This window comes from Euleptes europaea, chromosome 15 (genome assembly GCF_029931775.1).
Source record: "Euleptes europaea isolate rEulEur1 chromosome 15, rEulEur1.hap1, whole genome shotgun sequence".
NCBI lineage: Eukaryota > Metazoa > Chordata > Lepidosauria > Squamata > Sphaerodactylidae > Euleptes > Euleptes europaea.
The window spans coordinates 40,453,217-40,480,423 of NC_079326.1; the positions used below are offsets into that span (position 1 = coordinate 40,453,217).

Sequence of the window (27,207 nt, forward strand, 5' to 3'; positions counted from 1 at the left end):
ATGTAGGGTTTTTTCCTATTCTTATCCAAATTGTCCAGCTGACCTTATTCACTCCAAACACAAAAAAGAATTAACACTCAAGATACCACTCTAGTTTAACTTCAGTTAACTAAAGTAGTAACTTTGTCAAACTAAAGAACCACAACCATTGTGTGACAATTTCCAAAAGGGTATAGTCTCTGTCTTTCTCAGAGACTGCCCCACAATCTTCCCCTACCCCCCACCCCTCCAAAATTGCCAAAATTCCAAACTTAAGCATCTACCAGAAGCATTGTAAGATTATCCTCTCCCAGCTGCTTTCCAGTGACCACAGTTAAGCAGACAAGAAAAAATTGTTTTCATGCACATTATGCAGCTTTTTATATAAGTGTTGTAGGGTTGCCAACCTCCAAGTGGAGCCTGGAGATCTCCCGGAATTACAGCTGATCCCCAGACTACAGAGATCAGTTCCCCTGGAGAAAATGGCTGCTTTGAAGGATGGACTCTTTGGCGTTATACCCCACTGAGGTCCCTCTCTTCCCCAAACCCCACCCTCCCCATGTTCCACCCCCACCCCAAGTCTCCAGAATTTCCCAGTCTGGAGTTGGCAACCAGTTGCTTTAATGGGCAACCCACTCTAAGCCCACCATACAGGACAGCACAGAAATGGAATTAAATGGAGCAAGTGGAATTAAGACACTTCCGCTGCCCTGTGCCACTCTGATCCAAGCATCCAGGATGGATTCTGAGAATTACACGTATCTTTTTTCAATTTGTTTAAAGGTAAATATGACTCTGAGCAAGGTGACCCAGGCCTTCCTCGACCCCGTATCAATGTTTACAATGTTGATCAAATATCTGGCCTTTTATGACATTACAGACAAGAAATTAGCTCCCAACTTGGAAGGCTTTAAGAGGGGAGTGGTCATGTTCATGGAGGAGAGGGCTATCCATGGCTACTAGTCAAAATGGATACTAGTCATGATGCATACCTATTCTCTACAGGATCAGAGGATCATGCCTATTATATTAGGTGCTTTGGAAGGCAGGCAGGACAATGCTGCTGCAGTTGTCTTGTTTGTGGGCTTCCTAGAGGCATCTGGTTGGCTACTGTGTGAACAGACTGCTGAACTTGATGCACCTTAGTCTGATCCAGCATGGCTTTTCATATGTTCTTAAATATCAAATTCTAGTAAGAGTAGAGAAAGGCTGGTTTCCCATGGATCCAGCAAAGCCTTAGTTGCATGAGCTGCTGGGATTTCTCCTGTTCTTTTCACTCCATCAGTCCCCCAAGCCTGCCCCCAAACTGAAAAGCCATGTTTTAAAACCTTGGAAGAGAAACACAACGAAATCACCAGGTTGAACACTTAGGGTTGCCAGATACCAGGTAATGGAAGGCAGTTAAGGGGGCTGCCTGCTACACCTCAGCTGGCTGGCGGGGGGGGGATTAATGTCACTTCCATCGAGTTTTTGGAGAAATGTGCTAGAGCGTCCCGGTCACTTCCAGGTTTACCCCAGAAGTGAAGTTATTGTACCGATCACCTGCCCCCCCAGCCCCACCACAACGAAGTTCCTGCCAGTGGCGAAGGGGGACCTGGCAACCCTATGTACACTAGAGGATAGCTGTATCAAGGCCATTAGAGAAGGTTACGCTTTTCTACAGGAACAAAACTTGGCAAAACATGACTTGCCTTCTCGCTTTGGAGGTGAGAAAACTGAGTGAAATAATTAGGAAAAACCTCGTACTGAATATGTTAATGTAACGGCTGTGCACTTCCACACAGAAAATATACAATTGAAAAATCAACAAGGAGAAAGCAGCAGAATTCAAATTCACTATTACTGATAGCAGGCCACTGATGAAAAGGAATTACTGAAACAACTCCTTTTCTGAAAAGTACTTCACAGACCTGTGTCTGGGCCATACCATTTCAGACTGCAGGTAGGAGCTCACCTAACTGAACTCCTCCACAGCTACATGTCAGGATAAATGGTTGCATGGCAGCTAGTTTTCTATACACAGGCAATATATTTTATGATAGTGCATTCATTTATTTCATTCCCTAACCTGATGTCTGAAGTGTCTAGAATGACTTTCTGCTTTAGAAGCTTAGAATTGTTCCTGCTCAGAGATCTCAAATCAGCTGAAGGAATTGAGGGAGCAGTGAAACAGGAAGAAATATATTCAAGAGGGCTTCCAGCAAGCTTCAAAAAGTGGATCTGTTCCGCACTACTGATATGAAGAAGAGTCAGTTTTTATATGCCAACTTTCTCTACCACTTAAGGGAGAATCAAACCGGTTTACAATCCCCTTCCCTTCCCCACAACAGACACCCTGTGAGGTAGGTGGGAATGAGTGCGACTAGCCCAATGTCACCCAGCTGGCTTCATGCTTAGGAAGGGGAAACCCAGCCGGTTCACCAGATTAGCATCCGCCGCTCATGTGGAGGAGTGGGGAATCAAACCCGGTTCTCCAGATCAGAGTCCACAGCTCCAAACCACCGCTTTTAACCACTATACCACCTGTTCAATAATGGTTTTTCGGACTTGCTAAGAGATCCACCAACAGGTCCCTGAAACTTCTTATGACCTGCTGGCTTATTTGGTGGTGAAGTTTCCATTTTGACTGTAAAGCCATCTGCCTGCTCAACCAGTTAGCCTCACATTTGAAATCTCAGCCATGTGCTCTGCCGTCATGAAGACAAAGCTGCTCTCTGTTTAGACTAGTAGCATGCAGACATCCCTGTGAAACAACGTTCCCCAGCCAATCGATTTACATATCATTTCTTGCCAGTGTCTGAAGGCCATCAGTTTCCGCCTTATCACACTCAACCCAAAAGCGTTGAGATCCATTTGAGATTCTGTCCCTAACCAAGTCCTGCGAGCCACTAGTTGTTAGAAGTGGAATCCCCAACCAATGAGACAGTGATGATAATAAATGTTATAGATCCCTGAGAGGCACCTCTTTGGTAAAAGGTAAAGGTAGTCCCCTGTGCAAGCACCAGGTCATTCTTGACCCATGAGGTGACGTCACATCTCGATGTTTACTAGGCAGACTATGTTTCCGGGGTGGTTTGCCATTGCCTTCCCCAGTCGTCTACACTTTACCCCCAGCAAGCTAGGTACTCATTTTCCCGACCTCGAAAGAATGGAGGGCTGAGTCAACCTTCAGCCGGCTACCTGAAACCGAATTCCGTCAGGATCAAACTCAGGTCATGAGCAGAGCTTTTGACTGCAGTACTGCAGCTTACCACACTGCGCCACAGGGCTCTTCCTCTTTGGACAGCCTGTCAGAAGCCAGCCACCAATCCAGAGGACCTCTGCGCCCGCTCTGGAATGAGAACTTCATGCGACAATCTGACACTGGAATGGAAGCGACACCTCTGGGAAACTGTCTATGCCAGAAGTGGAGGTGATCTCCCACGTGTTACTCATGAGAACTTTCGAGAGCAGCAGCTCTAGAAAACTCGTCTATTGCCTGCTGCCTGTGAAAGAGCTCTAATTTACTGCCTTACTGCACATCCAGAAAAACACTTTTCTAGGAGTAAGCACCACTGAATAGAACTGAGTAGGAGTAGACCTGCTTAGGATGGCTTCTTCAGAGACCTGGCTTCAGATGCCCCCGCCTTCTGAGATTAGGCGAGAGGCAACCCGGGAGAGGACCTTCTGAGTCATAGCACCAAAGCTCTGGAACACTTTCCCCAGGGAGACTCACCCGTCCCCTTCTGTTGCCATCTTCCGCCAGCAGGTGAAGACTTGTTTGGCATTTCCTCCTGCTTTCTAACCAATGTTTTAATTGCTATTTTTATGTGTGTTTTAATTATGTGTTTTTGGGGAAGTTGATTTTAATGGTTATAAAATGTGATTTTATCATATATGCTTTAAATTTTAGCCGCTTTGGTGGCCCTTGTAAGGGAAGAAAGGCAGGATAAATATTTTGTAAAAAAAAAAAAAAAAAATTAACTAAGAAGGCACCATATACTACTTGCAAATACATGATCATCCTAGTTAGCTTAGCACTGCTTTAAAGCAGAAGATACAGACAGACAACATGATTCTGTGTTTTCATCCTAGCCTCCTAGCAAGTAATTCTCCTTCGTAAGTAATTCTTTTGCCAAAGGAAAGACCCATTTGTGCTCAATGATGTGAGCAAATTCATTCTGTCGGCCAGCCAGATTGCAAGAGCATCATAAAAAATAAAATCACTTACTATGTGCAACAGTTAAAGTCACAGAAATACAGCAAACAATACTGCAAAGAGAACTGTCCATGGCTGAGCTCTCGATTTTTTTTAAAAGACAGTAAATTTGCAAACATAAAGATGTTCTTAATAGGACAATATTCAGAACACAAATCAGTAGCAATAAACTACTATACTTTGAATTAACACCACTGATTCATGCATTATTTCATACACATCACCAAATCCATTAAAAAGGCCTTAAGACCAATTGGGATGTCTCTGGAGTATTATATGTCTTTTGTAATAGAAATGTTTACGGCATCCAATGAAGTACATGTCGGAGTAAGAAAACCCGGGTTCAAATCTCCAATAAGTTATGAAGCTTATTGGGTGACTTTAGGTCAGTCCTACTGGTTAACCCAATTTATCTCACAGGATTATTGTGAGGATAAAATAAGTAAGGGAACCACTTACACTTCTCCAGGTTTCTTTAAGAAATGTGAGATAAAATAAATGTAAAATTGGGTGATTCCTAATTTTGTTGGCCTTGGTTGTAAACATCTACTCTGTATGGTCAGTTTCTGTGTTATCTGGCATATTAGCCGCAAATAAAATTTATTTATTTATTTAATTATAAGTAGGGGAGCCACTTACACTTCTCCAGGTTCCTTTAAGAAGTGTGAGATAAAACAAATGCTTCCCCTCTAAATAAATATCAATAAATCTTGTAGCTATGAGTTTCCCTAGCAGGAAAGCTCTAAAAAAATTCAACCATTGGAAGAAAAGCCTAGCCCTGACAAGTGCTGTATTTTAATGTAGAAATTTTTAAATTGAAATTTCTCAAGACCTGTTGTTGCATAGAATTAATTACAGTGAATAGATGCCACTGCCAATATAATATAAGGCAAGATTGGCTAGTGCAAAGTTGTAATCAATGATTTTCAAGGGTTAATCCCCAACAAATGTGAGAGTTCATGTATGTTTTATTGATTTGTAACCCTAGGGGAGGCATCAAACCACAAAAGCATGTAATAAGCTGAATAAAAAAAATACCAATTTATGAGTTCTTCTGACTGGCTGGGCAGGTCAAAGCCAAACACTCTTACCTCTACATCTCCTCTCAGATGGGGGAAGAACTGCTGTAACCACCTATCTGATTTGGAACTAACAAGTAATGAAAGTGCTGAGATGCCCCAAACATCTTCTGTGGATGAGAGTCAAATTCTGTTGAAACAGCTGAGTGGACAACGGCACCCATGACACTTTACGCATAGTTCTTTAAGTGTGCCACAGTCAGCGTGTCAGCAATGTTCCATGCATTCGGCTTTTCTTCTTGAACAGTATAAAAGAAGTACAGGCTACATTCATTGCCTTTGCGTTTGTTTTTACAATTATTACTCAAGGAAAAATAATTTCCTCATGAAGTTGTGAATATAACATTGACACCATCTGTTTTCTTTTCTCCTGATCAAGTATTTCAGTTCAAGTATTTATTTTTACTGCAACATTAAATTAGCACTGGGCACTTTTAAAATTGGTTTGCCGAACATATAAATCGAGACAAACATGACAAATCATACTTTATTTTACGTATCAGAAGTTTTCCAGGACATTTTTCAATGCTGATGTTTCCAGAAAATCCACATCACTGCCAACAGGTGACATTTGTTTCTTTAGGGGATCTTCAGATTGTTCATATCAACATTTTAACCATGACTACTGCCACACCCCACAGCCTAGGCCAATGTTTAAGATCTATAACATGAAAGCTTGCTACGATATTGGAGAATCTACAGTAAAACTATTTTCCCACTGAGTCACAGATAGGTCGGTATCCATCTACTCCAACTCACAGGGCGGTTTCAGTCCTGAGACTAGGCAAGAGGCTGACCTGAAGCAGATCAAAGTATTGGGCATCATCCAGGAATGCCTTGGAACATTAAAAGGACCACACTCTTTTTATCATCCTAGGCATAATGACAAATGGGATACTCATAACACAAATGGGATACTTGGCAAGAGCCAGGGCTTTCTCAGCTTTCTCAGCTTTCTCAGCCCTGGCTCCAGCCTGGCGGAATGCTCTTCCTAGTAACACCAGGGCCCTGCAGAATCTTAAAGAGTTCCACAGGGCCTGTAAAGGTAAAGGTCCCCTGTGCAAGAACGGGATCATTCCTGACCCATGGGGTGACATCACATCCCGACATTTACTAGGCAGACTTTGTTTAAGGGGTGGTTTGCCAGTGCCTTCCCTAGTCATCTTCCCTTTACCCCCAGCAAGCTGGGTACTCATTTTACAGACCTCAGAAGAATGGAGGGCTGAGTCAACCTTGAGACGGCTACCTGAAATCGACTTCTGTCAGGATCAAACTCAGGTCGTGAGCAGAGCTTTTGACTGCAGTACTGCAGCTTACCACTCTGCGCCAAAGGGCCTGTAAGACAGAGTTATTCCACCAGGCCTACAACTGAGGGCAGCCGCAAATGTCATCAGTGCTGGCTTCCCTACCCCCCCCCCTTCTTGTTATGATTGGGTCCTGCCTGCTTGTTATATCTCAGCGGGTTCTGTATTAATTTGTGCGCTATGGTTTTAGTAGTTGTATAAGAGTGTGATGTGGTAATTTTATTGTTTTAAATGCTTTATATTCATACATACATGTGTGCGTACTATGTTGATTTCATTGATGTGACTCGCCCTGAGTCTTGTCCTGGCTAAGGAGGGCAGGTTAGAAATTTGAGAAATAAATAAATAAACATGAAGTTGAGGATTCTCCATTTCTAATTATTGGAGTCTGAGGAGGGCCTTCAATACAGTCAGCATCCAGTACTCCTGGCAAGATGCATTCATGATTCTCAGCCACAGGAATAACACATCTCAATCAGCTTTTGCCAATTAACTGTGACAGATACACCAGTGAACACCCCCCTTCCCCATGCATCCTGGCATTTTAAGTACAAGGACAGAACAAAACCAAGCCCCATTTAAAATATTTCATTTCCTTACCTGATTTATCAATGCTCAAAGCAACTCCCTTTTTTTAAAGCTATGGTTCACTCCCTTTTTAAAGCAATGGTTTTTAAAGATCTGAGATTGTAAGGCTTTTACGGATGTTGAGAAGTATTTGTTTAATCAACTTGTGGATGATAAAGTTCTTTATTTCACAAGGCTGCTAGTAAAGTAGTTTGTGGGCTACTAACTTTTAGAGATGCATTTGCCAGGCTATGTGCAGCACTCGGGTCATGAGTAAATCCCATTTTCCAGCAATAACCACCATGCTGAATGTCTCACACTTTTGTGGAGTATAAGATACATGCCCTGACCTGGGCGTACCAGTCTAGCTCGAACCTGTCAGATCTCAGAAGCTAAGAAGGGTTGTCCCTGGCTAGTATTGGGATGGGAGACCACCAGGGTCGCTAAGCAGAAGCAGGCAATGGCAAAACACCTCTGAACATCTCTCACCTTGAAAACCCTACGGGTCACCATAATCTGGCTGCCACTGGGCAACACTTTACACACACACACAAGATACACACCCATCTTTATTGAACATGGAGTTATCAAAGTTAGCATATCTACGTTATATTAAAACATTCCCTCGCTTTTGTAGAAATCAGTTTGCTATGCAATAAAAATTTTGTTGCTTGCTCCATGCCGATAATTAGCTGGAGTGGTTAAACGGGTTGTCTTGATCTTTTGAAGGTTATATTGGTGGAAATATGTTTCCCCAGCTAGTCTGGGCAGGGTGGGGTTTGGGGAAGGACTTCAGTGTGGTACAATGCTATAGACGCCACCTTAGTAGCCATTTTCTCCAGGGGAACTGATCTCGGTTGCCTGGAGATCATTTCTAATCCCAGGAAATCTTCAGTCATCTCGGAGAATGGCAACCTTACATGAAGCCACCTTTTTGATGCAAAGGAAATGGGTAGAAAACAGACTGTATCAGGAAGTATGCAGCAGAAAGGTGAGAACAACCACGGCTTCTGATAAGATATGCAAGTAGCGGAATTAAAATGTGAAGATGAAATCATTCAGAATGCATAGCTAAGGAGCAGCGTAAATTTGTCTTTTTATTTTATTTCGGGGGGGGGGGAGGTTGGAAATCAAGCCAAAAATACAGATATGCAGATGTAAAATAATTCACTATTAAGCCACACGTATTAGCATTTCCACCATATATATACACCATACACACACACACACACTCTATATGAGAAATTTCTCTCAATCCACTTTTTATATAATCACAATTTAAACCTGCTTCTAAAACTGAGATTTAATACAATGTCCTAATGAAAAGCAACAACACTGGAGTAGGAACTATGTCTTAAATCTGGGGCTACCTAGTACTTCCCCCACCCCCCACCCCCAGGACAGCGAACAACTGCTGATGAATGCCATGCCAAATCCTGCCATATGTAAAATTAATCTTCACCTGAAAAAGTCTTTTTAACCACTGAAAGCATTTCTTACTTACATATTCAGGTTTTAATTTCTTGTCTCCTCCTCGTACAGCCACTTTTTCTAGTTTGTCTATAATGGGCATGATCATTTCCTCATCTTTTAGCCTAAGTTCTTCATGTATTATTTCAATGTCACGAACTGGTTCGACGCTCCCTTCGACGTGCGTGATGTCATCATCGTCAAATGATCCTTTGGGGAGGGAGCAAAATCAGATATTAAACAGTACTCTCGCTTAACAAAAGCATATTACACCTAGTGGGTCTAAGATCACACACACACAAAAATCAACACCGATTAAAAAGTAGACAAAAGGTGCCTGAAAAAGCAATCCTAAGAAGGTCTACTCAGAAGTTAGGTAAGGTAAAGGTCCCCTGTGCAAGCACCGGGTCATTCCTGACCCATGGGGAGACGTCACATCCCGACGTTTTCTAGGCAGACTTTGTTTGTGGGGTGGTTTGCCGTTGCCTTCCCCAGTCATCTTCCCTTTACCCCCAGCAAGCTGGGTACTCATTTGACCGACCTCGGAAGGATGGAAGGCTGAGTCAACCTTGAGCCGGCTACCTGAAACCGACTTCCGTCGGGATCGAACTCAGGTCGTGAGCAGAGCTTTTGACTGCAGTACTGCAGCTTAACACTCCCACATTATTCAATGGGGCTTACTCCAAAGAATGTGTCCTTAGGATTGCAGCTATAGTCACCAGGATTTACAAAACTCGCCTGCAAGCGTGTGTGTGTGTGTGTGTGTGTGTGTGTGTGTGTGTGTGTGTGTGTGTGTATTACTTCTGGACAAGAATCTTACTGACAACCTACAATGAAACTTTTTAGTGTCAGGGTCAATTCATTTCTTAGGAGGTGACCAAATAAAAAGTACCTTAAATCACTTTTATCAACAATAGTGGTTAGAAACAGAAAATCTTTAGTCGCTCATTAAGCACAAAGAGCCAGCATTATTTTTTTTAATGAAGTTTATATTAAAGAATTCTGAAGTTCTGTCCTATAGCGATGGGTTTCCAAGGGAAACAGGATCTACAAAAAAAAGGCCTGCAAATCATCTGGCAGACCTCTTCTCTGCTTCAAACTACTTTATCACTATGGTTCTGACGGTGATTAGATAATGAACCACTCAGACACACAATTTACACAGCAGCTAATTTCGTCGGCCTGATTTGAGGGTATGGTTTTTAGGGGGCCATCAAAGAAAGCAGATGAAGGTGCATTTGTCACATATGAGTGACAACCATTCACGCTATCTCAACCAAAATAGTGCTGGCCCTTATTAGAAATACATGCTATTATCACATATTTAAAGTGCAGTTGAAGCCATAATTTCAAATTGCCAACTGGAAACATAAGGGTAAAACAACCAGATATTACTGAAGCATGTGTACTGACTTTATGCCCCTCTGAAGACATAATGTGGCAACGTAATTCAATGGAGATAACTCTTGAGATCGATAAAGGATAGCACGAAAACAAAAATTAGAAATATTGCTCAACAGAAAACTACAATTTGAGAATTTAGACCTATTCATGAATAATTCGTATCACAAATTTACAGACACTGTAAAATTTATAGACTCTGTAGCATATATAACAAATCCTACTACCTCCGAAAACACTACTTTAAATGGGTTAGATTTTTTTTTGTCGTCTCAATATATGTCAACAAAAATGTTGAATTTTGTTTACTCGACTGACTACCTAGCTTTCCCTCTTAGAACCATATGACTTGAATCTTTATTCTAGCTGTATTTAAACTGTGAGATGTATACTGAGAGTTACAAACTGTCGTGTAACTTGTCGGGGTGCATGAAAATCAATCACCTATCACTTCCTTCCAAAGAGACGTCTAGCAAAATTAAGTCCAGTTCACACGTTATTCTTTCCCCCAATATGGGGGGGGGGGGGCGGGTAGAATTATGCCTACAGATTGCAACCCAACAAATGTCAAAGTAAATGGCTTGTACCCTACCACCACTTTTTACCTATCGAAATACGCTTCCATTGGTTGGGGGAGGAAGAGCGGGATTTACGCCTGTTCCTCACTTTAAAAAAAAAATCTTCCTCCATCCTGTTTGCAAGGGTCTCAACTCCTAGGATCAAAATTTCAGGATGCTTGGTGAGTTACAGTTGGAGGGAGGCAAGACCCATTCCATTATGTTGCTAGCAGTTCAGATCCCACTTCTGATACCATGTCTTATTAATGCCAGGGACTTCAGGTATTAGTACAACAAAGTATTTATTGAACTTCTATAATACTAAAAAAAAGTCAACAGTTCCTCCCTAGTGCCTGCTTGCTCTATCTCTCTGTCTCCTAGTAACTTCCCGTTAGTTGGTTCTCCCCTGTTCCAATCTCTTAATTAAGATTACATTTCACTACAGTTCCAAACAAGTTACTTTTTTGTCCCAGGTACACATCATAGGAAACATGTGTGGCAGCTTCTTCATTAACATAATTGGTGATATAGTGATGAAGGCCAAGTGATGTAGTGGTTAGAGTGTTGGACTAGGACCTCCAGACCCAGGTTCAAATCCCAATCTGCCATGGAAGCTCTTTGGCCAGTCACACTGTCAGCCTAAATGACCTCACGGGTTTGTTGTAGGGATAAAATGGAGGAGAGGTGAATGACAGAAGCCTTGGGTCTACAATGGGAAGAAAGGTGGGGTATAAAGAAAGTAAGTAAAAACAAAAGTGACCACCTGAAGTCAACAAATACTATTTAAAGGACAGAATGAATCCCAAATTCATTCATTCGTTTATTCAAGGAAGTCTATATAGCACACTGTCAAAAAGTCTGACTAATATAACAATAAAAATACAAGAGAAAAAGGAACATTCAGCACTTAAGGGAAAATAAATATTAAATACATATTTTAAGATAGTGAATTAAAATTACAATTAAAATAGCCACAGAATCCCAGGATATTTAACTAGGCACTGAATTAATGGCAGTGGCTCGAATTTTTAGCACAGATGAGATATATTTGGCAACTGCCAGAGAGATGTGATTTTAATTTCCAGACAGAAGACTGAATAGTGATGATCACTATCAAGTCCTCCGAATGGCTGGGAAGTTACAAGAAGGGGGGGGGGAGTAACTGTCGTAGAATTTACATGTAAATAAAAAATGTGTCAGGGTTCCAGGCACCTTAAGAACAAATCCTTTAACCCTATGGTTAGAAAAATCTCTCAAAAAGATCAGGAATGGGTAACACACCGAAACGGGCCAGGGAGAAGAAAAGGCGAAAAGGAGTAAAATCCAGATACAAGGGAGAGCAAATTCATTTAGCATCTGATAGAAGATGACTCCAGTTTGATAGCTGAAGGTGTTTCTTAATCAGAGTACAAGCTCTATCAAAGCTAGCTCAGACAAGCCAGAGAGGGAAATTCCTAGTCCTGCTACTTTAGAATCCAGAAATTGGCTCCATGGATTTACAAAGGAGCAAATCTCAAATCTAAGTATATGCATGTATCAGAGCAATGTCTTTGTTTCCTAATTTTATGTAAACTATACCGCCATTTGAATTATGTTTTAAAGGGAACTGCTGCTATGATTGAACTATTATGACTTATTTACATTTTATGGATATTGCTATTTTTTCCGATTGAAAGCCATCTTGAATTGCTCATTGAAGCAGAAAGACTGCTTACATTTAAAAAAAAATACTCTCTAGTAGTCTCCCCCCTCATCACTTTCAACTCCATCATGACCACTGTTTTGATTTGTAAAGAGCTTGAGAGTTCTGTTAGGCCTATTTGATCCCACCGTCTCATTTGAAAATCAAAGCAATATGACAGTAAGGATTTTTTTTAACTATATCTTACTCAGAAACTTTCTTCCCCCCTCCCTAGGATTCCCCAAATCCTGCCACCTTGCTCCATGCTTCTGAAACTTCAAGGCTAGACTACCATAACATGCTCTATTATGGACTGTCCTAGAAGGAGACTCAGAAGCTTCAATGGTTCAGAGTAAAGCAGCTTCTCTATCGACTGGTGCGCTCAGAGGTGACAATGTATTGCTCAGACAGATACACAAGTTTTCTGTATGCTTCCAAGTTCAAATTAAGGGGGTGGTTCTTACCACTGAAGACTGACATGATATGGGAATCACTTATTTGAACTACCATCTCTCCTTGTATGAACCTGAACACCAACTTAAATCCTTCCTTACTCAGCTCTCTCTCTTGCCTGGGCTCTCTCTTAAAGCTGTTAGAGCACCTACAGAGCATTCATTCTCAACTAAAACACTGAATTTTTTGGAACAGAATCCACGAAGAAGTGAGGAGGATTCCAACATCGAGTGATTCCAGACTAAATTTTCCACTAACCAAAATTTCCATGGATTCCCCCTTCCAGTTGCAGACCACCATCATGTCACTGTATGGAAAACATTCTGGAGTTCAAGAATCCCTTTAGTATCAACAAGGACAACATCATGGAACATTCTACAAAAGACGGAGGCCAAAAGCAAAGCTAGACATTTGAAATCTCTGGGCATTCTGGATCAATTCCGCACATAAATAACAGGAACAACCGTACTGAAGAATGCAAACAGAAGCATAGTCATGAAGAATGAGCTCACAGTCAGAAGCGGGTCTAGAAAATTGGGTGGGAAAATGGAGCCACTAATAGAAGTACCTTTGAATATTTAACAGGCCCTGCAGAAGACATTATTTTTGCGACTAGGTAATCTCAGCCAAGTACTTCTTCACCAAAAAAAAAACCCAAGTGGAATTTAAAACACAAAACACGTTGACCTCTGGTGGGTTCAGGTGCAGTTCTGATTATTATAGCATGTTTCAGGTTTATCGTGTTAACGAGGCAATGTCCCAGTTATCATGCTGTGCTTTTGTAGTGCCAACGGTGTCTTTATCAACTGCCTTTGCCTTCTATGGCATCAAGATGCAGTGGTGGCAGCTGAGCACAACAGCTTCAGAAAGAAGAGAGACAGAGGGTGGAGTTAACAGAGGAACATTTGCAGCCCAGTTATCACCATGGTTCAGTAATGGTCATCAAGTTCTAACTGAACTGCTATAAAAGAAACATGGGTCTCCGGATAAAATACTGCAGCAGCCAACTTTGAATACTGAGACAAGAGCTCTGTGTCAACCACCCAGTATTCACCATGTGTTGTGTGTTCCTCGTCAGGTGACCAATACTGCATCATGACATGCTTTACTTGTAAATCTCAACCCGAACGAACACAACATTCCACAACAATAGTGAGAAACCGGAAAGAAGTGAGCTGTAGCTCACAAAAGCTCATACCCTGCCAGAAATTTTGTTAGTCTTTTGTTACCAGTGAAACATATTTTTTTTGTGATGGGAGGCATGTGCAGAAAGGATGCTTTGATGTCTTCTTCTTTGCCCACGGAGCTGACATATGGAAATCACCGCCCTACTACCATATCTGGTGCTGCAATATTCCTCTCTACTACAGATCTATGCAGTATCAAACACATCTTGGGCAGGACAACACACAAAACTACTTAAACGATGTGCATTGTAAGAAACTATTGCACATTGCACCTTTAGGGTGCAAGTTGAGAAATTAAAGCATCAAAAACATGTTTGAGTGCATTACAGAAAGGGCATTAGCAGAAACAGCATTTTGTTGTGTGAGCGTGTCCCAAGCCTATAAATGGAACAAGAATGGCGCCAAGCTGCTCCATAGCTGTAGAAACCATCTCCTGGCTTGTAAAAACAAGTTGAGTGATTACAAGTGCAATCGGATCCATTACCTTCCTCTTAGAAATTACTATCAAGCTATTCATAAGAGAGAATGGGTCATGCTCTCAGAATCATCCAACTTTTGTCTCACGTTTTATAAGCAGGTGCATTCTCCCCCTCTCCCTTAGTTTCCAACCTGACTAACCCTGTAGGATTTCCCCACCACTATCTGTGGAAACATATTTTGTAAACACAACTCTGAAATGCTAGAGTGGCTGCCAATGTCACCAACAAGAGGTGCACTGACAGACGGCACAGGTTTAAACCATTCATACAAATTTCGCGAAAGTATCCGCATGTTGTGTGTATTGCCAGGGAAGGTGACAGATTATATTTGGTGGTGGAAAGTGCTGTCAGATCACAATCGACTTATGATGACCCCATAAGTTTTTCAAAGCAAGAGATGAACAGAGGCGGCTTGCCAATGCTTGCCTCTGCCTAGCAATCCTGGACTTCCTTCATGGTCTCCCATCCAAGCACTAACCAGGGATGAAGCTGCTTAGCTTCTGAGATCTGACAAGATCACGCTAACCTAGGCCATCCAGGTCAGGGCAGTGTATATTTAGCTGCATCGATATATCTGCCTATTGCACCAAAGTATGTTGGTGACAGGCTGTCAATATAACCAGCTTCCCCAAATCTTTGGCCATTTATAGTTCTTATACCAGGCACGATCAAGAGGGATGTTTACACTGAGCTTGAGTTCTGAAGCTGGAAGGTAGACATGGAGAGTAAAAATGCATGTGCTCTCCTTGGCTACAATTTTTTTTAAAGCCTGAGGTTTTGATTAGATTGAGTAATATACTCCCTTACTGCCTGCACTATGAGTCTTCCTTACCCAATACAGAGTACAACCAAAGCCCTTTTCACAAAGCAAACCAACCCTCCAACCAGCTGCTTAATAGGAAAAGGAAATAAATCCAGCTCAGCCACAATCATCCTGAACAACCAGTTGGTGTGATTTTAAGCTTTTGGAAGAGCTCCAAGGATACAGCTACTGAATAGCAGAGAAGAACCATAAATTCTGCAGCCTCTAGATGTGCTACCGTCTGCCCAGGTTTCTAAGCATGTAGGATCCCCTCTGCTGAGTCAGAGAAAATATACACTAGTGTGCCATGACAAATGGGACTCTATAAGCAACAGCTGCACTTGCATTTCTGTCTTTCTATTTATTGCAGAAAAGAGCAACCAAAATGATCAGGGGACTAGAGCAACCGCCCTGAGGAGCGGTTAAAATGCTTAGAGCTGTTTAGCTTGGAAAGAAGGCGGTTAAGGGAAGACATGATAGAGGTCTATAAAATTATGCATGGCTTGGAGAGAGTGGACAGGGAGAAGCTTTTCTACTAGAATGCGGGGTCATCTGCTGAAGCTGGAGGGTGAGAGATTCAAAACAGATAAAAGGAACTATTTCTTCACACAACGCATAGTTAAACTGTGGAAGTCCCTGCCCCAGGATGTGGTGATGGCTACCAACTTGGAAGGCTTTAAGAGGGGAGTGGACATGTTTATGGAGGAGAGGGGTGTTCATGACTAGTTAAAATGGATACTAGTCATGATGCATACCTATTTTCTCCATGAACATGCCTATTATATGAGATGCTGCAGAACACAGGTAGGACAATGCTGCTGCAGTTGTCTTGTTTGAGGGCTTCCTAGAGGCACCTGGTTGGCCACTGTGTGAACAGACTGCTGGACTTGATGGACCTTGGTCTGATCCAGCATGGCTTTTCTTATATTCATATGTTCTTATTTAAACAGAAATCGAGATTATACCTACAGAGTTCAGAACCAAAAAAGGTTTGGGTGAAAGCTACGGTCCAGGTCAGCGCGACATCCAAACACAAACTTCTTGTACCTGAGACATTATCCTTCCAGAAAGCATGTCCTGTATAAATTGGCACATCTGCCTCCTTTCTTTCTTACATTTTCAGAAAGCATCCTGAAAATGTTGCCTGATCGATAGACAGCAGTGCAGGAGAATACAGAAGTAATCAAACAGCTGAATGGACTTCTGCCAAAAAGAGCATAAACTGCGTTAGGCACCACACTATGCAACGCCGTGGAAGCGATCACCGAGTTCCAGTTGTGGACGTAAATGGAAATGCTACTCATCAGTGTGGACAGCCTGAGGAAGCTTGCTATAATATATCACTCCTGGAACAAATCAAACAAAATACTGCATAAACATGTTGCCAAACTTCACATTTAGTGATGATATATAACTATTCTGTTCCTTGTTTCTGTTATTGTGGACTGACAAATGATTAACCATAAAAGGAATCACTGTTAACATCGGTTTAAAAAACAAAAACAAAAACACAGATTTTTAAAAAATTCTATGAGAAAAATAATATGTATGACAATAACATAGGGTTCCTTCCAAAAAAAATCACTTTTTATATGTAACCTTTACTGCAGCGTACAAGGAAAAAATTGTACTTCAGAACTATTGTGTGTTTGCAGATAATAAAATTTCAAAAATCCTTTAAAAGGAAAACTTCAGGCCATTTTTTAAAATGTGATAACATTTTTTAAAATATTCTTTAATACTAATAGAAGTCACAAAACATTTCATCAAACACTGCAGTGTGTGTGTGTGTGTGTGTGTGTGTGTGTGTGTGTGTGTGTGTAAAGTGCCGCCTAGACATAGCTGATTTATGGTGACCCTCCGTATTATTGTTTTTAATTTTTGTTGTCAATTTTCATAGATTGCTAAATTTCAATTCTTATAAAATGCTGAAATGCATTCAAATTTAAATACTATTTTTAAAATTAATTGTAACTACTGCTTGTGTTGTGCTATATCAGCACTCTGTCATTAATCATTTCCACAAACTACACCAAACCGCAACATTAATACCAACAGAAAACTGGTACATATATTAACAGAAATTAAATTGGGAGAATTGCCATCTTCAAGCATAACTGGTATACAAAAACGGCAGTAAAATACCATTCCTCAAGCTCTGCTTCTACGTATTCTATAGGGATAGAATGCCCCCTTTGCCCTTACTTGCAGTTACGCCACTGTGGAACGCTATGGGGTGGTTCCACAGGGCTTGCAGGTAAGGGCAAGATTTCGGCTTCAGTGGGGGGGGGGAATCTTCCCTTGAAGGTGGCGCGGCTGCATTGCCTCCAGCCAACAGCCCTCCCAATCAGGGATGGGCTGTAAGTCAACCACACTGAGAAAAACTGGGAGAGCTAGAGTTATGAAACCATTCGAGCACACATGATTCCAGTAAAGCATGATTCTTTGGGCAAAGAGGCAATTCATTTATTTCCCTAGCTCAGTTCTTAGATAAAATAGACAACTGTGAGTGAGAGGGAAGGCAGCATGGTCTAGCCCAGGGGTCGGCAAACTCATTAGTCAAAAGAGCCAAATATCAACAGTACAACGATTGAGATTTCTTTTGAGAGCCAAATTTCTTAAACTTAAACTATATAGGTAGGTACACTGTTTATTAACTTAATGAACTTTAATTAAAGTTTTAAGTCTTAATTAAACTATAGGTACACTGAATAAAACTTGATATCATACTTAATAGTGATCTTATTTATTGATAAAAATTAAATTGTAAGCCCCTGCCATTTTCCCCTCCTCGTCCGGAGTTCTCGTCTGGAGGCCTGGTCTACCGCCATAAAAGCCTATTGGTAGACCTGGCCTCCGGCTGAGTCCAATTGGGAGGTCAGATCTACCCACTGGCTTTCTTGGCAGTAGACCTGGCCTCCGGAGGCCCATAGAAGCCAATTGGTAGACCTGGCCTCTGAAGGGGGACTTTTTCCCCTCCTCGGAGTCCAGGTGTACCGCCAAGAAAGCCAGTGGGTAGACATGGCCTCCCAATAGGACTCAGCCGGAGGCCAGGTCTACCAAAGGAAGCCCGCACCGCCCAACAGTTGAGCGGGCGCAAGAGCAGGGGCTCCGAACCAAGTTCGGAGAGCCGCACTCAACGGGCCAAAGAGTCGCATGCGGCTCTGGAGCCGCAGTTTTGAGACCCCTGGTCTAGCCCAATCTCATCAGATCTCAGAAACTAAGCAGGGTCAGTACTTGGAAGAGAGACCACCAAGGAAGCACAGGTTGTTTCTCCTGACTAGGCCCAATACTTCCATGGCAGCATGGCCTCTAATGTGCCCCTGGAAGTATCAGTCTCCAACATAAAAGGAAGCCACTTAACCAGGGGCAGACAATTAAGAACAGATTCACACTGAAGACAACAAAACACCAGCAGATGTCGTGATTAGCGCAAGGGTCCCCAGCCTCATGGACCTGTGAACAGTTTTGGAATTTTGAGAAAGGGCTGTCATTGTTACCCCAAAAGGGTCAATATCAAATAGCAGTGTGGGCAGGGATACCACAAATAAAAAAATATTGGGAGACTCCACAAAACATCAGTTATTGAGCAGAGTCATCCTGCAACAAAGGCAACTGCTTATGAATGAGTGCTCCCTGAGGACACTAAGGCAACCTCCCAACACTCATCCCCCTCGCGATTCACCTAAACTAGGAGCTTCCAAATGTTCAGCAGCAACACTCCCTCTGTGTTGTGGATTCTTTTCCTAATCCCAGTAATTTAATGTATACTTTGCTTGATGGCCTCGGTTTGCTCTCGCTGCAATATAGTGAAAGAAGCATGGCCTTGTCAGGTATTTATGTATTCCATCCTGCTTCTCTCCATATTTTAACATGGTAAATCCGATCTACATTTTACATGTACTCCTTCAATAATAAGTTGTCTTCAGATATTATTTAACAACATGCACAGTCTTCTGCCATCTCTTACACTGGCCATATGACAATTATTTCAAAACATCCAGAGATTTTGCCAGCGCTTATGTTATACCTGTCAAGATCTGATGACTCTATGTTATGTATTCCTCTGAACAGAACCACTACACTTAGTTACAGGCTATCATCAACCAATTCATTCTCTTGCTAAAATCAAGTCATCCAATTACTCCTTGACTAATCAAGGCTGTTTTGGCTTTTTCTTTTTTCAAAAGGTACTCAACAGCATAAACAGTTCACTTACAAGAAATGGAAAGGGGCTAATCAGCAGAATTATTGTTTTGCTGCTACAATTTGCAGTATTTAAATGCAGTTGCTGATTGGACTGAAAGTTTTATGATACAGCACAAGAAACTACTTTGACATAAATATGAAGCTGCCTATGCTTTGTCTACTGTAAGAAACTGATGCAGAATACTAGAATAACGTTTGCAGAGTTCCACTTTGATATTTAATGTATCTAAGTTAATACTGTATAAATGTTATCAGGGTTCAATTAATAGTTAAGAATACCTACTCTTACATTTTTTTCAAATGTTCCTTATCCTCCAATACATACTAGTTTCCCCACTCCAGTTTTTGATTTCCATGACCATCTTATTTTGATAACTGTAGATATGTATTATTAATTTGAATATAAAAATTACCTTGTAAAAATGTAATTGATATTTGCTCTTTGGCAAACTTCAGACATCTAAAAATAATTCTACTTGCAAAAAATAGCCATCTCCATTAATCAAAAAGGGATTATTCAGTGACTGGTTGAGCCTCTTGATCATTGGATACTTGCAAGGGCTGTAGAAATATACAAAACCCTAAAACAAGCTTCAGCAGCCTTTTTAAATCAATGATGTCTAGTTTCACATGACCTGATGTTGATAGGCCAGGCTGGCCTGATCTCATCAGATCTCAGAAGTTAAGTAGGGATGGCCCTGGTTAGTAGTTGTATTGGAGACCACCAAAGAAGTCTAGGGTTGCTATGCAGAGGCAGGCAAGGGCAAACCACCTCTGAATATCTCATGCCTTGAAGATCCTATAGGGTCATCATAAGTCAGCTACAACTTGACAGCAGAAGAAAGTTTCACATATTAAAAATGTAAAAAAGGTAAAAGGTAAAGGTCCCCTGTGCAAGCACTGGGTCATTCCTGACCCATGGGGTGATGTCACATCCCAACGTTTACTAGGAAGACTTTGTTTATAGGGTGGTTTGCCAGTGCCTTCCCCAGTCATCTTCCCTTTACCCCCAGCAAGCTGGGTACTCATTTTACCGACCTGGGAAGGATGGAAGGCTGAGTCAACCTTGAGCCGGCTACCTGAAACCGACTTCCGTCGGGATCGAACTCAGGTCATGAGAAGCTTTTGATTGCAGTACTGCAACTTACTACTCTGTACCACGGGGCCCTTGTAAAAATTAGCATTAGTAAATATGTACAACTGGCATTAGTAAAAATGTACAACTCCATAAATTGCCAAAGTGGTTACTAACTGCGCAATCCTAAGGGGAGAGGTTAAGAAGCAGCGGCGCCACCTCCTGAGCAGCTTCCCGGCCCAAGAAAGGAAGCCAAAAAGGTAATTTTAAGAAAACATCGGGAAACTCCTCCATAGGGTTTCAAGGGGCTACACCTGCCTTTTTGCAGGCATAATTCAGCGCTGGCTAAAGGGGGGGTTCCCGGGCTGAAAGGGCTTTGGGGGCTGACAAAAGCCAGCTCCACCTCCAGAAACGCCCCCTTTGATGCCAGCGAGAGCCCATGCACTGGGAAAACGCTGCTGGCAAGACTGCACTTGAGCCCACAGCTCGCGTTGCCGTGCTGCTCCCTGGCATAAGTGGCACCACACTGGCATTAGTGACAGTTTAGCCGCCGCAACCAGCACTAGGATCATGCTGGCTCCTTAGCCCCCCTCCCCCACCCCGGTTAGGATTGGGCTGTAAAAGTCCAATTGTGAAAACTCTGGAACTTTCTCCCCAGGGAGACTCATCTGTCCCCGTCTGTTGCCATCTTCTGCCAGCGGTGACGATTCTTTTGTTTCTTGCCCAATGTTTTAATTGTTGTTTTTATACGTGTATTTTAGCTCTGGTTTTTAATAGTTTGAATGTGTTTTGTGTTGATTGTAGTGGCTTTTAAGATGTGATTTTATTATGCATATTTTTAATTTGTTAGCCACCTTGCTGATCCTTATGAGGGCAGAAAGGCAGGGTATACATTTTGTAAATGAATGAAAATACACCCTCACGTTTGTCTTAAAACCTTTGTCCCAGTCTTATAGAACACTTTTTAAAACATTACTTGTATTTAACTTTTTACTTGTATTAAACTTTTAATGTGAATCACCCAAATACCCAAAAAGGATGACAAGGGTGGTGGAAAGGAAATAATTTTCCTGAGTTTGTTTAGAGATGGGAGAGAGTAAGCTCCCTGCCTAGGTGAAAAACCATATTTAAGGTACATGTAGTCCACAGGTACTAACACAGAAATTTGAGAACAGCCTCAAACCTAAATCCCTTGGAATCTCATACACAGAAAAAGTAGGAATATGGCACAGAAACTCTAGAAATTCTTTCGCAGTCTTCACTGCTGTTGTTGATACTCGGCCAGCCAGATTCTTTAATGGTTTATCTGTGGCAAGCAGGAAACATCAGCTGAGTGATCCGAAATGCTTCCCTAGGATTGGCCATCCTTTCCTTTGGTTCCTCTTTATGAAAAGTCAATCACTAAGTGTGGTGAGAATCCACATTTTCCTCTTGGCCACACTCACACTGCTGTGGACACATCTGTCAACAACTTGAAGGAAAGTAACTTAAAGGAGAGGCGAAAAATAAAATTCTCAGACAAAACTTGCCTTCTGGAGGAAGAATTTTTCAAATACTTTGTCACTTTGGTTCTACAGTGCTTCATAAAACACTAACTAGTTGTAATCATTTGCAGTGTAATTGTGGACATTTATATGCTTTTCTTATGCACAGAACCTAGCTTTAGAGCTGAATGGTTACGGTGTGAAGTATAGGTTAGATTGGGTGAAATTAAAGCAAATTACTCAGGGATGTGGAATTCTGAAAATAGAAACAGCCAATGATTTGCAGTCCTCTTGATGATCAGCTTCACAGAACCCTAAATGGCAAGAACTTACATATTTTAAAGTTAACTAGATTTTTTTTTCAATATTATGTATAAATATGTTTTAAATGAAAGTACTCAGTGACTTCAGAAATAATTATTTTTGTATGATATACACCTCCCATTTAGGTAAAGATTTTGTTCCATTAAACATGTTCTTATTCTTAAATTCAGACTGATCCTGGGGGAATAAGTAATTCAAAATGCTACTATAGTTTGCGTAAACACACTCATATGCATACATTCATAAATGTAGAAAAAGACGTTTGTTCTACCAAGTTACACTGTGAACTGAATTTCAAGAACATTGGAATACCATTTAAAGTCATGAGGTCTACCTTCAAAAGCGGCCATTTTCTCCAAGTCATCTGATCTCTGTCACCTGGAGATCAGTTGTAATAGTGGCAGATCTCCAACCACCACCTGGAGCACTGGTTCCCAACGGGGGGTCCACGGACCCCCAGGGGTCCTCAAGAACGAAATTAAGGTCCACAAAACAAAGTTATAAACCCATAATAAATTAATATTTTCAATTAAAAGTTCTCTATTATAAAAATATAAAAATATATATTCAAATATTATTCTAAGTTTAATGTTTAACTAACAGTTATGATTAAAGTTTATTTTCAAATTCTCGGAATTTTTATTTTGAACCTTGGGGTCCCTGCACCGAACAAAAAAGTCCTAGTGGTCCCTGGTCAAAAAAAGGTTGGGAACCACTGACCTGGAGGATGGCAGCACCATTCTTTAGACATGCTCCTATGCTGATATCAATGGTGTCTGCTATCCTAACATCTCAGTATACTCGTCTGCACCAGTGACGTTATTCAGATATCCTCCTCCATAAGGTGCCCTGCTTTAGGACTGAACTACAGCCACAGCAAGATCACTGCATTCTCTATGGTGGGCCCAGTCCTTTGGAACAGCCTGCTAATTTGGTTGAGGAAGGAACTTTCCCTTGTGGCACTTAGGAAAGCATGTACAGTAGTCCTATTCCAGACACCACATGGTGGAGGGTGGAGTTTTCCAGCAGATTAGGCTGTGACTTTGTTGATCCTATCTGTTTTAAATCAGAATGTTTTCAAATTGATAAATTGTGCATTTTAGTTTTTGTTAATTGTACTATTTTTTATGTCCTTGCGACGTAAGGTACCATATGGTTTGCTGCCTTGAGTCCAAGGATTTAAGGTGGAATATAAATACTTGAAATACATAAACTAACATTCAACTGGAATAAGTCAGTACCTCTAAATGTTGAACTATATGAACTTGAAAATCAGTTGCTTAAGTAGAGTTGCCAACCTTCAGGTGGCAGAGATCAGTTCACCTGGAGAAAATGGAGACTTTGGAAGGTGGACTCTACTAGTGCATTCCTAGGGAGAGTTATTCCAGTCTAAGCCCATTCATTTCAGTGGGCTTAGGCTGGAGTAACTCTGCAGAGAATTGCATTGTATGACATTATACCCCCTGAAGTCCCTCCCCTCCCCAAACCCCACCCCAAAATCTCCCAAAATCCCAAAAATGACAACATATTTCTACTGCACACAATGGCCTACATTCCAGCACTAATAAATAAGAATTCATAAGGCTTTCAAAAACATTTCTGAATACCGCATGGAACAGAGACATTAAGCTTGAAACTGAGACATTAAGCTTGGCTGACTCTCACAGACTTACGGAGAAGTAAACTGTCGGCACCACCAGTTTCCTAAAAGCTCACGAGTCTAGTATTCACTTGGTTCTAGAGAACATTAAGTATGTTCACATGGCTCTTGAACGGCAATTTAATGAAAAGCAACTTTTAAACTTAATTCATTGGTTTACACTTTCTGAACGTGAACACAACTCCCCTCTACCCTGAATTGCCTCAACCCCTGAGACACAGTCAAACAATTTACAATCAATTTACAACATCCGCTTTTTGAGCTGATTTCCGCCCCGCCCTCCCATCAAGTTCACATGCCACGTCCACCAGGAAACAATTTCTTGTTTTGTTTTAAAGACTTCCCCGGTGAAGCCGTTCTTCTATCTCCCATGCCGTTGACTGCGATGGGGCTAACAAACCAGGACTGAGAAGCCATCTCATGCATATTGCTGTTGTCCCACACCATTCAGAACAAACCTTTTTAGATCGTTAACTACCACAGGAGTGCTGATTACACAGGCACCAGCAATTTCCTAACCAATGACCACCTGAACAATGATGTGTTCAGCTTCTCAGACCCTGAAGCCTTTCAAAGGTGAATCATTTCACAGTTTGGAACTAGATCGCCATAGCAACTTCCCTTTGAGGGTTTTAGAATCACCATCCAGTAATTCTATGATCATCAAGCTCAGCCATTCCCAATGGTTCTTTTCACAGCAGATGGAAAAAGGAAGCCTTGAAATTTTACAGTCTATTTCAGGCAATTCATCTGGCAGCCTATTAGAATTCAAAATATTTCGACCTTCAATCACAAAGCATGTTATCTGAAGCTGTGGTGATCTCAAGTCAAGACAAGCAGACATTTTAGTCTAATCATCCATGATGAGAAGAGACTGACAAAAAAACTCTTAATTCACCCACCATCAAAATGCTTATTTTAACTGCATGCAAGTCTTTCAACAGGCAATGAAAACACACCATGTACCATTTTTATCACAATCATCTGCTCAAGGGAAATATGAATTCTGAATATTGACACGAATTCTGGTACTCTTAAGACTGCTTCTGGAAAAAAATATGTCTTTTTACAGAGCAAAGAGGTATATTTATATTGTTATCTGCAAAATTTACCCATGAAGGGAAAAAAAACATTTCTATATAATAGATTTAAAACATTTAAAAATAAGCAAACTATAATTATAGTAATTATATGGATGTTCTAACCACAAAAATTGACAGTAAAGTTAAAAACCACAGCATTCCAGAGGTTTAGGTAATTCTGCTGATGGAAAGGAACATATATTTTCCCTTAAGTAATGTTGCCAGTAACTGAAATATTAGTTATGAAAAATGTCTTGTTCTTTTTTATTTTTATTTCCTTCCAAAAAAAAGGAAAAAAGAAAATATCTAAAAGTCCATGTGCAATTTTCGTCTATATGCCGTACGTTCAAATATTGATAAATCCATTGATTTACCAGAGGTGGGCTTTCATCTCCAGTGTTGTAGTATGAGTCTTTCAGCTGTAATAAGGGCACAGAGGGGTCTATTTTCATTGACCACTGCTTAGCCTCCTCGAGACAGGCAAATAGTTTAAAAGTACATAGACATCTTCAAAAATCAATGAACATTCTAATACAAAATTGATATGTGTAATAACTTCTTCCCAGAAAAATTGAATGACTAGACATGCCCAAAACATATGTTTAAGGGAAGCGTCTTGTAAGTTACAACGCCAACAAATAGACACTTTACTCATTCCTTTGCTAAAAGAGTCACTGTATATCAGTCCAGTATATCTTGAACATAATTTTTTGCTGAATAAGTCTCAGCTTAAGATCCATGGAGATCTTAAACTTTATATAAGCTTTAAGGCCATATCCCTTTGCTTAGGCAAAATACTTGTGACTTGTTCTTACTAAACTTGTTACCCAATATTAAGACTAAACCCTTTTACACCACAAAGTTTGGCTTAATTTAATTGTTCTCTATTTAAGACTTTTTTTAAAAATTGCAAAATTAATATTTTTGTCAAAGTAAAATACAGCATACCATTCTAAGTACTATCTTGTCAACTATTAAAATTACAACACCTAGCAAAATAAACATTAAAAAAATCTGTACAGATGTAGTAAGTAAATATACCAAAAATAATTTGGCAATGAAACTCATCAATTTACTAAGAAGTCACGCTCAAAAGATATAAAGAACCATAATTTAAAAACCATGTTTGAACTAACCAAAATCTAAAGATCTGATATACACGAGACCTGCAGAATCTGACCCATTCCATTTGTTCAACCTATATTTATCTGCTCTACCAAAAAAAAGTGTCATTGGTTTAGATGTTAGCCAGCATTACCATGGCAAAACATACTGTGCAAACAATTTTCCATTTGGAATTTCATGACTACCTGAAATCGTTCATGAGAGATCCTTGGTGTGGAAAACCCTAAACATGCCATAGAATTCAAATTCCAAAATCATTCTAGATCATCTAACAGAATCAGGATTCCAAAAGATGATGCTGGAAAACCAATACTCTGCACATCAACATTTGTGCTATGAAGTTTCACGGGGCTCCACTAAGGGCCAAAGTAGACAATATAATACCCCTGGGGATGCCACCATCATTTTACTGGTGGAATTTCCCACAGGGTTGTTTCAGCTGTTGAAAGCCAGGTGGGGAGGAGCCCCCTCATGCCATGGTCCTGAGCAAGATTGGGTCCCCATGGCATTTCTAAAGAGGAAATTCAATCAGTAAAATGGCAGCAGCATTCCCGAGGATATTATTTCATCTAGTTCGGCTCTAAGTCGTTCCCCCTCCCACATTAACATCTACATGAAACACCTGGAAGAGGTCATCCAGAGGTCTGGGATGAAGTGCCCTCAATATGCAGGTAACAGACAACTCTAATTCTCCTTTCCTATTAAACCAGATAATGCACTGGATGTTCTGAATTGTCCTGAAATGATTATTAGACACCATCCATCTCAATAATTGAAACTCAATACAGACAAACCAGAGGTTCTACTGATGGGTCCCTTTGCTGGACTGTGAAGATTGCGCTCAAATAATGCTGGATGGGTTGGTTTGCAGTCTGCCTAAAGGATCAAATTCACATGGAAGAGGGCTGCTGTTAGATCCCACAATGATTCGAGATGCACAAGTGGCATCCATACTTTGGACTAACTTCTACCAGTTTGGGTTATTATGCCTGCTGCAGTCCCTTCTGGAAAAGAACCATCTTTCCAATATTAACTACACCTCAGCAAAATCTAGGTTAGTCTACCATGATGTGTATACCTTTGAGAAGCCA

The 27,207-nt window shown here is 41.0% G+C and overlaps 1 protein-coding gene across 1 annotated transcript in view; it reads right to left on the reverse strand.

The window, feature by feature from the left end:
• OLA1 (Obg like ATPase 1) overlaps positions 1–27,207 on the reverse strand; it is a 107,874-nt gene that overhangs the window by 57,188 nt on the left and 23,479 nt on the right. The window contains exon 4 of the mRNA XM_056861575.1: positions 8,632–8,807. Coding sequence (XP_056717553.1) covers positions 8,632–8,807 — 176 coding nt within the window. The remainder of the gene's footprint in view (positions 1–8,631; positions 8,808–27,207) is intronic.